The sequence below is a fragment of the Typopeltis vanoorti genome, chromosome 3 (assembly GCF_054136105.1).
Source record: "Typopeltis vanoorti isolate ZY-2024b chromosome 3, IOZ_Tvanoo_1.0, whole genome shotgun sequence".
In the NCBI taxonomy this organism is placed as follows: domain Eukaryota; kingdom Metazoa; phylum Arthropoda; class Arachnida; order Uropygi; family Thelyphonidae; genus Typopeltis; species Typopeltis vanoorti.
This window is the reverse complement of record NC_143551.1, coordinates 170,758,406-170,773,059: the sequence shown is the minus strand read 5'-3', so window position 1 is coordinate 170,773,059 and position 14,654 is coordinate 170,758,406. Positions and strand designations below refer to the sequence as shown.

General features: G+C 36.5%; 1 protein-coding gene across 2 annotated transcripts in view; it reads right to left on the bottom strand.

The window, feature by feature from the left end:
* The window catches only part of LOC150108742 (pre-B-cell leukemia transcription factor 1-like), a 457,214-nt gene that overhangs the window by 33,425 nt on the left and 409,135 nt on the right, over positions 1–14,654 (bottom strand). The window contains exon 5 of one of the 2 annotated variants that reach the window (XM_090416205.1): positions 1,480–1,515. The exons of the other annotated variant lie outside the window; for it this stretch is intronic. Coding sequence (XP_090272331.1) covers positions 1,480–1,515 — 36 coding nt within the window. The remainder of the gene's footprint in view (positions 1–1,479; positions 1,516–14,654) is intronic. 2 annotated transcript variants of the gene reach the window in all.

The window sequence follows — 14,654 nt, the reverse complement described above, 5'->3', positions numbered from 1 at the left end:
AAAAGCAATCAAATTCAAGAAAAAGATCAAGAAAATTATTTTTTTTTATCAGATTAAAATCGTTCTTGAGAAAAGTTAACAAGTGAATGTTTCATATTTAGCTCAGCCATCAGTCTAAAGTAGATACTGGCAATTTTTCAATTCCAAGGACTTCTTAATTAATTCGGCCAACTACAGAAAAGCTCTGTTTCTTCATCCAAACTGAGGGTCTTGTTAAAACAGCTTCAAGCATGTCGCACAGTACAGGTAACAACAAAGGGCACCAATCAATGTATCTTTTTCCGCCAGATAAACAAACACAAGCAATAACTATGAAACAAATCTATTCGCTCGATGATCGTGTTTTTAAATGCATAATGCACTGTATGATGATAGCAGATGGCAGCCAGCTGCAGAGTATACATATCACTAAAGAACAAACTATAAGTACGCTCAATATGGGCATCTAGTAATGAAGGGGGGGGGGAAATATACCGGTTTTCCCTCTATTCGTTACCCCTTCTTGCGCTGACTATTGTAACTACCTATATGAAGAGTGAGGCCGTTCAGGCGTTGACCAAGTGGTGGGCAAATGTACACGAGCTCAAACACGATGCCCTCATGCACAAATCACGTATATGCAAAAAAAAAAAAAAAAAAAAAGTTTCTGAGTTGGTAATGACATGGAGGAAACACGTTTTATTTAAGAGGAATGTTATGTTGTGCCGAAATCATTAAATATGCATTCGAAACGGTCCATCATGACCCTGCTGGTTAAATTTTCATTCCATTTAAATTATTCTTGCTTACATCACCATGATTTTCTCTATCGCATTTGAACGCTAAAAAATCCTGAATTTAATTAAGATTATTATTTTTTTAATTTAAAATTTTCATTTTTTTTAATTTAAAATTTTAATTTTTTTTAATTTAAAATTTTAATTTTTTTAAATTTAAAAATTTTTAAAATCACGTTCGTAAGTTTTTGTACGCATGAATTTTGCCTGTTTTAAGCTATTATAACATATAATTTTAGCTTTTAGCTTGTTCTGATATATTCAAAGTATATTATACACCAAATAAGACCCAAGAATGTAAACAGCATCAGTTTGAAGCAAACGCCATACGGCATTGTCAGTAAATTCAGATTTATGCAAATTAGACGACCAGAAAAATGACAATGGCCAATCGTTATCTGATTTTTTAAGTATAATCCGACAGAAAAAAAAAATGAAATAAATTATGTCACCATGTCCCTAAAAGGAAATAATAAATGTATACACACGTATATCTTATCTTAGCATGCTGAACTAACTTGCGTTCTGCAGGGCTGCCAGCCGTAATAAAAAAAAATAATAATAAATAAATAAAATAAAATAAAACGATGAAGCCTATTGAAAGTAGCAATTAGTGCTGTGTTATGTAACATATGGTGACCTTCAGTGTGTTACCAGTACTGTATTCTATTAACAGGTAGGGTGGAGATATAACTTCACTCACGAGTCCTCTGTAGTGAGACACTTGATCCATAAGTTTCTGTAAACACAGCGATAAAAGCCATCAGTTGTAGGAAACATTTGTATACAAAAACAGATTTCTAACATGGAATACAGATCATAACATTAACAGATATAAAATTAGCCCGTAAATAACTTAATCAGCATTATTAATCAAAATCAGCATTAAACAATCAAAATTCAGAATTGTAAACGAATAAAGGGAAACTGCTGTTACATAAATACCTTGTGATGAAGGGGTTATTACAATCACGTTCCTCAACATGATTGTAATAACACCTTCATCACAAAAATATGTCAAATATATAACGTTTGTACACAAAAGTAACATTTATTTAAAACACATTTTAAACACATTTTTAAGGAATTCAATCTAAATTCTTATGACTTTAAAAAACAAAATTAGATCCATTCCTGGAAGTGAAGAGATGATCTTTCAGTTATATCGTTCAATTAAGTTGGGAAACTGTAAGAAAGTGTCATTAGAGAGCGAGACAGACGGACAGACAAATATTTCTTGTTCAAAAACGAGAATAATCAAATGTTGCCAATATTCTACAGTCCATGATTACATTTAAGTTGGACGACGCAAGAGCGTTACGAATAGCCCTCGACATTATTAAATATTCGCCTACGCACACTCGAATGACTCCAACAGGCCTTTTCCGCCTGTGACATTCGTCCCCCAGCAATCGCAAAAGTGAATTTCAGATATCTTTATGGATATTTGACGTAAATATGTGCAATAGAAAGAGAAAAAAAGAGGTCATTTCGAAAGAATGCTTTCAAAATAACCGATAGCGAAATATATTATCGGCTATTCAGGAAGTCGAGTTAATTGCTTATTGGATGTTCAAAGTATTAAAAATTCTTTTATAATGTAAAGTGAAGTTCTTTTTTCTTTTCTTTTTTTTTTTTAATTGCTCCTTCTTTGGATGATATTAGCGATTTACGTTTGGCAGAGAACAATCCACGAAACATTCCACAATCGAATCTGACTCTTATGTAGTCATGTGGTGTTTTATTCACCACTTTTTAACTTATCAGACCCTCCGCGCAGGAAATTTAACGTAACGAAGACAAGAAGGGATTCTATCTTCATGGACCATAGAAAAATAATTCATTTTGTTATACTCAAATGATTAATTTGGGAAAAATATCTAAATAATCGTAAATGAGGAGCTGTAACACCGAGATATATCAATCACGAGATGATCAAAAGGAGCAGTGATCGCGTTCCAGTGTGTGTGTGTGTGTGGGGGGGGTAATCCGGAGGTTCACATTCTCTGGTATCTCCCTCTCTGAAGCAACTCCCCCTCGTAAAAACGAGGGGGAGTTGCATAAGTAAAGGGAACGTTTGTATAGTGCATTCCCCAAGAAACGAAACTGGACGGCTGAGCCATTAATTCCAAGATGGCGTATGTAGTGCAATCTTATTTCGGTGTGGTAAGGATACCGCATCGGTAGACATCCATTGTAACTGAACTGCAGATGAAAACCGAGTCACAGAAACAAGTCTGGTTTGATGTTGTGTTGTTTAGAAGTATGATCGAATCAGCTCGAACGACGAGGACGATATGTTGGATTTGTCCATTGTGCGTGTTCTTCTAAATGATTTACCTGTTTTAAAGGATGAAATATGAGTTTCCAGGAAGGAAAACCAGGCCACATCCATATAAGACCAGCTAACTCTGAGCCTGGAGTAATGTTTCTGCTAATAACAAGAAGATTACGGCTGACAAGTATTCCAGTGATTATGGCAATACAGTTGGAAAGTTGTGGACCACCTCCGTACAGTCCTCATCTTGCACTCAGTGATTTCCAATTCTTTGGGTCACTGAAGAAGTACCTAACTGACAGGAGATTTGCAACCGATGGCGATGTGCAGCACACTGTGGTTTTCTGGTTAAAGATATTGAACACAGATTTCCTCCGCGAAAGACATACAAAAATACATAAAAAAGTTGTCGTGAACAAGAAACAGTTCAAGCCAACCGAGTGAGTGTACCTGCGATAGCTGTGTTATCTCAGCATATTCCGAAGATAAGCATTGAGTGACATGATATCTGAAAATTAGAGCGATATGAGAAATCTGTGCCAAAAGTCAATGCTAAGTTCACAGGAGCAGATGGAGCACTTCAGATCTCGAAGAAATGAATCTATGTCTAAATTTCTTCCTACTGTTTTTCACTAAAAACAGTAGGAAGTTCCACAGTAAAAAAAAAGCATGGAACATAACATAATCGTGGTGCAATGCTCTGTTACAAACAGCTGGGTGTTGAAATACGAGGAAAATCACTGAGTCCATGAGAAACAATTTACTGGGCTGAAAGATTAGTAACAACATCGTAAACTTACCTGATATGAAAAAAAAAAAAAAGCGTTTCACTAAAATATCCGAATCGTAAACTGTAACAGTTATATATCTCTTTATTGCATCGAAAGAGAGTTAGCAACTCTGACTTCCACGTGGGCATGGATGTCTGTGGATGCTTACCTGGAAGCCTGAGTGGCTTGAAAAAGTTGGCGCTACCGTACAATATTCAAGCATTTCACACAAATATTATGGTATAACCAAGTATTCACTTGTTACTGAATGAAAGCGATTTGAGACAGCCTCACCAAATGCATTCTATACTTTGCAGAAAACTATATTCACTATGGTTATAAAATATAACAAACGTATGCCAACTGGGCAGTCTCCGGGTTATACAAAGCTCCAGATGTTTCATCGAGAACCACGTGATGCACAGTAGAAATTTGGTTAACAGTAAATTATAGCGAATATTGTTAATGTACCAAGTGTATCAATAGCAAAGAAAGCAAGTTCTAAAAAATGGTGTTCTCCACCCACTGGACCATGAGTTCGAATCTCGCCATGGGCACAGATTTCCTATAAATGTCTTCTCTTTTGGTGGAAGATGAACTTCGTCTCCCGCTATTTATTGGTAGCTGATTTGGCTTGAAAAAAGTTTCATGTTCAGACTCCACATCAGGATTTTCGGATTATATAATCCTTAGTTCAATCATGCTCTAATAACTCTCTCTAACTTTGTTCAACCATGCTATAGACTAAAAGCCATTCGCGGATGGATTAACATAAAAAACAAGGTTATGATGCTAGTATACTCGTATTCCATCCATTCAATTTTCATCCGTCCAAGACGGATTGAATCCCCCAGTATTTTATGCCTGTAGACACTTATCCGGTTTCTGAGAGAAACAATCCTTCGCCACCGTATGAGACCGACTAGGTCACTATTTGATTGACAATACCTGTTGATCAAGTCATGGACCGGATTCGAACTCCGGTCTTTTCAACTATGGGACTCGTCTATACTGACAGCTACGGAGACTCTGTTAATATTTCGTGTCTGTTAAACTGCACGTGTCTCCTCTTAGTTTTTTTTTTTTTTTTTTTTTGTAAAATGAAAAACCAGAGTTTCCGGGAGATCCTGTTATCTCCATATGAGAACAGCTAATTCACCTTTAACTCTTATAAAGGATACTCGCTTCTTGGAAGGATTCCTATCCTGGGTTTCCTGGCGGAACGACAACTCAGCAAGAAGGATGTGTTTTCTTTTTTTCCAGCCAAAGGGGCATCCTTGTTAACGGAATTAAGATCGCCATGTAAATCTGAACAGTATAAAAATCAGCAGAAATATAATATCAAAAACAAAAGCATGTAGGGAGGTCTCCAAAATAATCTTACTCAACTATCTTTTTTAATTTGAAAAGATTTAAGACGCAAAAAGAGAAAATGAAAGTGAATACCACCAATTGAAACTACACCTAAGAGATTAAACATCAAAACAGGAAGAAATGTTAAGAGACTCTGCAAACAAATTAGCGACTCAGAAAACACACTGGTGAAGCTACCTACAAACAGACATAAAGATAAGGAAACATGATTCCCGGAAAACAAATTAGAATGTGCGCTGAAAGAATATCGAGAAAAATATAGAAAAGAAACGGGAAAGATAAGAGTAGATAAATAAAAATCACTTATTTTTACTCTTAAAATGCACGGTCATTTGACCATTTTCAAGAAGAAACCTTCTCTGGCGGTTTCCTCGTGAAAATTTAACGAAAGAAATCAACAGAATCTACGGCTGGAAGGATTGATATAAAAATTTCTGAAGACAAGCATATTCTAGATATTAGGAGTAATAATGTCTGGAAATATAGACTAAATGATGAAAACAAAGATAGTATACAGAAATTTCAGTTAGAATGCTTGCCACACTAGAGGTGGAAAAATCCATCAAAAACTGAACTACGAATCGACTTGTAATGCTTAAATATGGAGGTATAAAATTTTTACGGCTGCGATAAAATTTGGTTCACAAGGTCAAATCGTAGATGTTTAAAGCAGAGGTCTCGTTGTACCAATTCTTAAAAAGGAATAAGGAACAATTACTGAAGAATATTTTCTACTGAGTGCTCTTAAAAAAGATATCTGCAAGTATACGTGAAAAAAGTTTAACAAAAATCCTTAAAGATATTTATAGCCAAGAAAAAACTGGATGTAGGCCGAACAGATCATCAGGATTGAAATTTCATTTTCAGGCAAATAATTGACAGATCATAGGTATCTCATATATCAAAGATATTGATTACAATGTCTTGACTCTGAAAATACGAGAAAAATGATTGGAATGCCGAAATCATAAAGCAACAAACAGAAATCAAATTTCTTATTAGAAGATTCTTTAGCAATTAATGAATATTATTATTATTACATAACACCTCCAGGGAATCCAAAGACTCATCGAGGGAAGACACCCGCTCCCCAACTCTCCGTCTCCATCAATCATAACTACCTTCATCATCAACAGTAGCGCCATCCACCGCCACTATTTTCACAGACAACCACTAACATCCATGCCCATGGCGGGATTCGAACCTGCAGTCTTTTGCCTGGAGAGCGGATACGCTATCCACTCGGCCAGCCAGGCTACCAACATGATCATGATTTATATTCTTTTCATTAAAATGTATGCATCTGGTGTGCTTTATCCTAGAAAGTTAATCTGAATTTTTTTGGAATATGCACATCGCATCAGCTGCAAGTCAAAACCGATAGATATAAGGAAGATAGTTTGATGTTAAATCATGTAAAAAACAGGATTGCACATTGCTTATAACTTAACACTGAAAATGCTAAACAGCAAACTGTATTCAGTTATATTCGCAAAACTTGGGTTGGTTAATCTATCATCCCTGACAGTGTCAGGGATGATAGATTAATGTCAAGCGAAACATCAGAATGGCAGAAACATCTTCGAAGCTGCTCAAAAACTGAAACTTCTGTTTTAAATGTGGAAAATATTATTTGATTTTAGCTAGTTAATGTCGACACAGTTCTTTCCTACAAATACCATTTATATAAACAAGACGGATACGCGGAAGCTGGTAAATAGTAAGAAAATTTCAGTCATTAGCTTAGCATCAGGCGACAGCATTTTCGACTTCTGATCTACAATATTTGCAGCTTCAAAGCAGGTGATGCAGTCCGGTACTTTTGATATCTGCTTACCAGTTGAGCTAATAAGCAGTTATTTAAAATAAATAGTCAATTATTGTAAAAGACGATCCATTTGAAAAATTAACTACTAACAACGATTAATAGTTTAATGATTAAAATTAATAATGATAATTTCAAGACGATTAATAAATAAGTAAAGAAACTTTTGTCCATATACAATTGCATTTTCTGCACGTGTGAATCAGCGGTCGGGAAAGAGATGGGCTCACACCCAGTACAGGAATCGAACTATTCGTTGAGGTAATGCCACAATAGGTAAACTAGTATGCAGTCTGTGCAACGGACTTGATGTGAAAGAGACGATGTAAGGACTCGGCTGGTTGGGGCGACAATTGCAGAAACGTGTCAACTGTCTGGCAGATCTCGACCTCTGGTTTCGATGGCGTATAACGTTTGGAAAGGAAAAACATAAACATCACTGGGATAATGTACCATAGCAAAGCACCTCGCAAAGTAGAGGTTTCGCATCTCAGGGAATTTCCAGCAATGTTCTCTAAACGAAACGAAAATTCCTTCGTGTGTATGTGCACGTAATGCCTTGCCAAAACTGCCATAAATTCTCTATCGATAACGCTGATGTGCACAGGACGGGGATCCCTACTTGTTCAGACCAAAGGGTGAATCACCACTCGATAAATCAATATCTCCGTTTACAGTAGATGGGGTGGGGGAGATCTGAGCATTGGAAGGGATAAGCATTTACTCTAGAATTCGCATTTCAGTTGTCATATGTTCCTTGAAATTTCAGAGTTAATATTAAAAGGAGCGTTGGAAACTGTGTTTATTTGTTAGCGATTAAGCAAGAACCAACTAACTGATCAGATGATTTATGGCTTCCAAAGCTTCGTTTCTGATAATATTCACAGAGAAATGGAAATGGATCATATATGAATCAATGCTTCATATATATATATATATATATATATATATATATATATATATATATATATATATATATATATATATATATAAATCCCACCGGCGCGAAAGATTGTGGTATAATGGTTGCATAATCTGGAAACCCTGCTCTAGGGACCAGATATGGATTTTTTTTTCCCTCAAGTCATGGAAGGTTGAAGAAAAAAGGGATCCCAATAAGCAGGTGATTTCCGAGCAATGAAATTCATTCACCAGCCTAGACATTCAGAACTTTTATGTCCACAGGTTTCCGGAAGTTTGATTTTTCACACAAAATACTGCATAAAATATGCAACCGGCCAGAAGAGGAGGACATGCAAATTAAGGGACATAATACATCGGCTTTATAGCCTTACTTGCTTCGGTGGTAACTGAAAACAACGTTTACAGTGAGATTCGAACCTACTAGCTGCTGGTTGAAGAAAGGAATGGATCCACTCGGCTTACCAGGCCAGTGAATGTATAATAGTTTCGAAACCTGTTGGGATCATAAGAATTGCGAATATTACAAATTATTTTCTTATTTGTAATTATTTTATCTTTCTCTGTCTTATTTTTTTAATTTGATACGAATGTGATGTCATATTTTATACGTCGCATCCGCTGCACATAGCTACTGCCAAAATATCACCACCAGTCGCCTTTAAACACGAACCGCTAAAAGACTTTTAAGTCCTACAATTAATAATTTATTGGTTGTAGTCCAAACAAAATTTAATATTGCGACGTGCTTCGCAGGTCTACTTTTCAATGAGATCATTATGCATTTGGTTAAATTATATAAAAACATTTAATTTTGAAAGACTGTACTGTACTTTATGATAATCAAGATTGATTTTTTTAACTTGTTCACTTGGGTTTAGTAAAGCAATAACTTTAGTTTGAATTACAAATTTGTATGAGCTGTCGACACCACACATATTTAAATAACGAACTGTAGAAAATTCACTGAAATTACTACGAAAAAATATGAAAACGTTCATAATTTTTAAACATGTATAAACTGACGCCAATGAACATAACTCTTTCTTCATTATTACTACACAGCTACATCTTTTTTTTTTTTTTTTTTTGATGGAAAATAAGTGAAGTTATAGAAAAATGGTTTGCTGAATAAAATTCTTGATTAATTTTAAGAAATTTCAGATATAGCTTGCAAATATAATTTGAAAAACAGCTGCCTCAGCAAGTCGTTTAAGCAGGAAGATTTTTTTTTTTTCAACTAATGACACAGGGGTGTAACCCGAAATTCAATAACCGATGCAATTTGAGAAAAAATATAACAAAAAACACGTTGATTTCATTCATAAAAATAAATAAAATATTTTGTTTTAGATAAAAAATGTCCCTCGTTTTTTCGATTTGGGTTCGATTTCCATCTCGAATGCGAAGGTACTTTATAAGAGCAATTCAAATGAAGATGGGTTAGCCGATCTCATAAGGAGTTTTCCCCCCCCTCCTGGTCCTTCCTGCAAATAACTCCCCCCCCCCAGTAAACTCGAAAATAAAAGATAATAAATATTTTATTATGTTTTTATATTTTTACTTTTTATTATATTTTTATTAATAAATAAACGTTGAAGACTAGCAAGTAATCGCAAACCAATCCGGGGGGGGGGGGGAACAGGAAAACTTAATCATAACTTTAGCGAATTCTCAGGGTTGGCGTTAAGTTTTTTTTTTTTTTTTTAACCTCCTGGAGCAAACGTTTTACTGGTAAAATTTCCCATTTCCTGCTCAAGTCGGTTCGAGGTGCGTTTCAATATTGGTTCTCCATCGATACATATATTGATGTCGTCCGTGTATTACAAGTTGAATTTTTAATATTTAAGTAAGCGTTAATTATCTTGATGTTGCGTGCATTCTCGGAATAGGAAAATAAACCAAACCTGGTAGATAAATAAATAAATAGGAAAATTCACAAGACTTTTTTAGAAAAAATATTTTTGAGCCTTTCAATGAGAAAAAATTAAGTACGGCAGCTGTGGAAAAAGTGTAGCATGTCCAGTGATTTTTTTGTGGTGCGGCATATTTTTAAGGCTTTAAAAAGTGCCAATGAAAGGCAAAATACAAATATGTATTTTGATGAGTCGTCGTACGATTCGAGTAGTGTAAAACAGCGCAGTTCCATATGTTTGATGTGTATTTTCCCACATGCTATTATAACGCGGAGTAGTAATAGCGAGCAGCATACCATAAACTACGCACAGCTAGCCCATTTCGATCTTGATGACGTAACTGTCATGAAAACATGGAAGCGTTACGTCGCATCCATTTTAATTGAACAAAATACCAAGCTATGCGGAAAGACACCGGCGTTCTGTCGAGCCCACTATAATTATACTCAACTCCTCCTGAGACACCGTATCAATTGACAATTACGTTAACATTCCCCACAGCCACACTTATTAGAGATACTAAACTTATATACACATAGCTACAATTGATGTAAATTCATTCTGAAAAAAAAAAAAAAAAAAAAAAAAAAAAAAAAAAAACGCGCTCCCCAAGTAACTAATCTCACTCCTTGGATAGTTTAGTTAAACGGAATTTGGTCGTACTCCAGAGGCACATATTATTCTTTAGTTATTAGAAGTCAGTTCATAAAAGTAATTAAACTGAAGGATTACTAACAATCGTACAAAACATCGAAGGTTTAAAACATTTGCTAGTGGAACATTAAACCTACTCGGTGGATGGTGATACTCTTCAGGAGAATAAAGAATTAATAAAATATAGTTCCCCCCTCATTACTCTCGCTCTCTGAAGATTATTGAAGTAGCGAAAATAAATCCAAATATTTACATGCGTTAACTTAGCTATTATTCATATTTTTAGCATACAAGAAAAGAGATATCGCATTTTAGTGCCGTAAAAGTTCTTCGTAATAATAATACTCTCGTATGAAACATAAATCAGACAGCGGCTAATAAATTCGATGCGGAAACCACATCGCAGCCTAATCCATAGGAGTGGTAGAAAACAAAGATGCTGACCAGCGTACAATTTCCATCTGCATCGACAATAAAAGAAAAATTCAAATAAAATTTTCAGAATAAAAACGCTTACAAAAACAAAGCCGGCCAGGTTTTTTAAAACTTAATTCTTATTACAGCGAACATCTGCTGTGAATAAATCCTTAAGAGGATATAAAATTATATTTGATAATATATTTGGTTTTTAAAACATGCAAAATAAGGCTATAAAATCCACTAGAAGACCGTCTTCCCTTCTTCACCCTTTTTTAAAACCATTTTTCACCTGTTTATGTTATAAAAAATTGTTGCACAAAAGAAAAAAATCTGAATACGATGATATGAGGCGAATAAGCGTAATTCTAGAAAAATAAAATTTTCTGATCAACCGTATAAAGCAAGATGGTAATGGTAAAACCACAAAACTGCTCACATATATTCATTCGTAAGCTCCGGAATGAAAAGTACGCCCGAGACAGTAAAAAAAAAAAAAGAAGAGGAAAATCAGGTAGCAGAATTTGTGTACATAGAGAGGAACATCGTGTTCCGTTTATCTGCGCCCCCCCCCCCCTGCCACAAGATTAGAGTGCAAAGAAATACGTATTGCTCCAAAACACCTCTAAAATCACTCAAGTGTGAAACCTTGGGAAGTTTAGAAATGTGCGCAGCGCTGTTTTGTGCGAACCATAGAAATGTCATTTATAGGCTGTACCCTTATAGTGGCTGCAATATTTCCCTCCGGAGATTTCTTCTACAGCTGTACGAATAATTTTCACCACTCTAAGCATTTGTGAAATAGCACTCTTGCGAATGTAAGGCAGCGTAATTACATCGCCCGGTGTTAATACCGCCATAAAAGTTAATGGGATTAGGGTGCACAAATGTCAAAGAGAAATGTGGTCGTGAGAAGTTTTGTTTGCTTAAAGTAGTGGTCGTGAGAGTTCTTCGGCCCCGATTGCTACCCCTCCCCCACTCTATTCGTTCAGTTCGCTCTACATCCGTCGTTAGGAGCGGATTCAGCCCATCAGGTTGCTACAGTTAAAGGAACTTCTACCTGAAGCAATATCCAAGCTCGGGCTATTGAGACAGTGAGGTGTAATTACGGCCAAATGTATCAAGGCTCATTTAACCGGGCCAGCTTAGCAGTAAACCCGTTCTCTGCCTTCGCCCAGATTTGGTCCTTTCTCCTCTCCCCTCCACCAACCCCCCCTTCCTATTTCCCCCATCTCTCTCTCTCTCTCTTGATCAAATGAAAACATCAACAGACGACGAGGACTAAGAGAAGTGCTTGCGGAGGGATGCGAAGACGACGCGTACTCTACGGATCACATCCCTCCGAAGCCATTACTGACGGGCGAACGGAGCTTTAAGGGTAGCCTTAATTCGCTCGCTAGTAATGCACATCAATTAGAGCTATGTGCTCCGGGTTGTGTTTAATACGTTACGTGAATCTCCCCCCGCGTTCTCCGAGATTGCATTGAGGAACCTATGATGTATCATTCGGTAGAAAGAGTCGCGAGAGAGAGAAGGAGAGAGACTGTTTCCGGCTGCTTATTTCTTCTTGACTTCTAACTTCACTATCGGCAATAAGAATATGTGAAAGATATTCTTACTACGACGGAAACTTTCCAGTTACTTTTCTGGAGTTTGGTTTTATTTTGCTGTACCAGAAAGTGTTTCTGAAAACTTTTTAACTAAGATTATGAAATATGTGAGCGCTCTCTCTCTCTCTCTCTCCACACAGAGACGATGGAACATTAGGCTCCAGGACTAACGAATGGAACAACGCAGACAATAACTTCAAGAATTCCTGAACAGCTCAGGGAAAGAGTTGCTCACGAGATATATACAGGCACCGGTAACAGGGGGTGGGGAATAACAGGAGGGAGGGAGACAGAGTGAGAGAGGCGGGCGCGTTATTTAGGAGGAAATAGAGATGACGGCAGAACAGAAATACGAGAACCCTAAGCAACCCCGAGGCTCTTCTGTCGCCACTGTTATTACAGAGAGGCACCAAGTCAGCGGAGTGAGTGAAAGAGAGAGAGAGAGAAAACGGCGAGTGTAGCTCTGGTTGCCTCCCAGCTCTCGAAGATTGGGTGCCGAAGCAATTGCGGACATAACCATAAGTCTGTTATAAAAGGCGGTGAAATTATTTTAGCGCAGAAGATGCGCCTCGTTTGTCTCCGACGTGGCAGCTCGGGTACTGTACACTACGGGAAAGCGACAAGATTTGACGTGATTTATGCACAGCCAACATTTGAGCCACAGAACGGGCAACACTTTCGCCTCAACACCCCACCTCCTCAACTTCTAAACGCGTCTCCCCAATTTCTCACCCCCTTTCTGTCTCTCCTGCCCTCTCAGCTGTCAAAGGAAGCTGACGGAACCTGCAGACGCAATGCAGTTTCTCAAATAACTCCCTCTATTCCGATACTTCGCAAAAATAACGTACCCATAATTCCCTGTAATGAGAGGAGATGACAGTGTTTAAGAGCAATATCTAAGCACAATTCCTCTTCCTCAGTTTGGACTTCCCCTCTAGTGTAAAAACAATAGTAGTTAGCATAACAGACACGCAGACCGCAATCACATAATACTAGTGGACAAGGAATCTTTCAGGACACAAATGCTATTTGAGCTCGTGCACTTGGGCTGTACGTCAGCTATAGATAAACACTGGGGACGCTTTTACATGCTGTAATAAGAAAACCAAGAGTTCCGATAGAAATGCGGTTTACCAGAATATCAGCGCTCTGTGATTTAAATTGATTTGATTCAAGTCTAAAAATAAAAAAAATAAAATGCTCATTCTTATTTCCTTAAGAATTTTCATTTGTGATCTACTGAGAACTGAAAACCAACTATAAACACTTTATGCTCACTGGTGCCAATGTGTAGGCAGATGCATTTCCGACTGAAGTTCGAAAAGACTTCAACTAAGCCAAGAAACCGTCCATATTCCAATTTTTGTTTTTTACCATGTCATTTTCAAATTCTTCGTAAATTGATAGATCGGATTTTATTTTGTTATCAACAGGCAGAAACAAACAAAAAAAAAAAAATTCTAATACAAAATAAAAAAAAAAGGTTCATCAGATCAAAAATCCCTCTAATAGCTATGCTTATTAAGTTTATTTTATTGTAATAACATAAGCTATCACTTATTTATATCTGAATATGTATCCTAAGACCAATATTTTTGTTATTATAATTTTTTTAATACGAAAAATTGAGGAAAACGTCGTCTGCATTATTCGAGTCCAACAAGATTATTGCAAACACCAAAGCAACGACATAAGAATACTCCTAAAATCTATCTGCCACTAAAAATAATATTTAGTAGAGGAAGATAATGATTTTGATACACTTCACTAATCCCCCCCCCCCCCTCAGCCTTTAGTGATGACACCGCCATTTGATTTGGAAGGACTGGGTTTCGATTTCCACTGTAAAGGACATTTAAGACTGTTTTTCTAAAAGTCAGTTAGCCGACTTCATTCAGATGAGACAAGTTAGTTAGCCGACGGAAAACTGAGATTTTCATCTACCAAAGCATATAAAGATGCTGTGGCCATTATGACTATTTGAATCATTGCCATAACAAAAATAGAATCGCCGAAATAACAAAACGTGTTAAACAAGATTTAACAAATACTTCTAGGTTACTATTTTATATTAAAAATGATCATGTGACCTGAAAACTGAAGGTGAAATTTA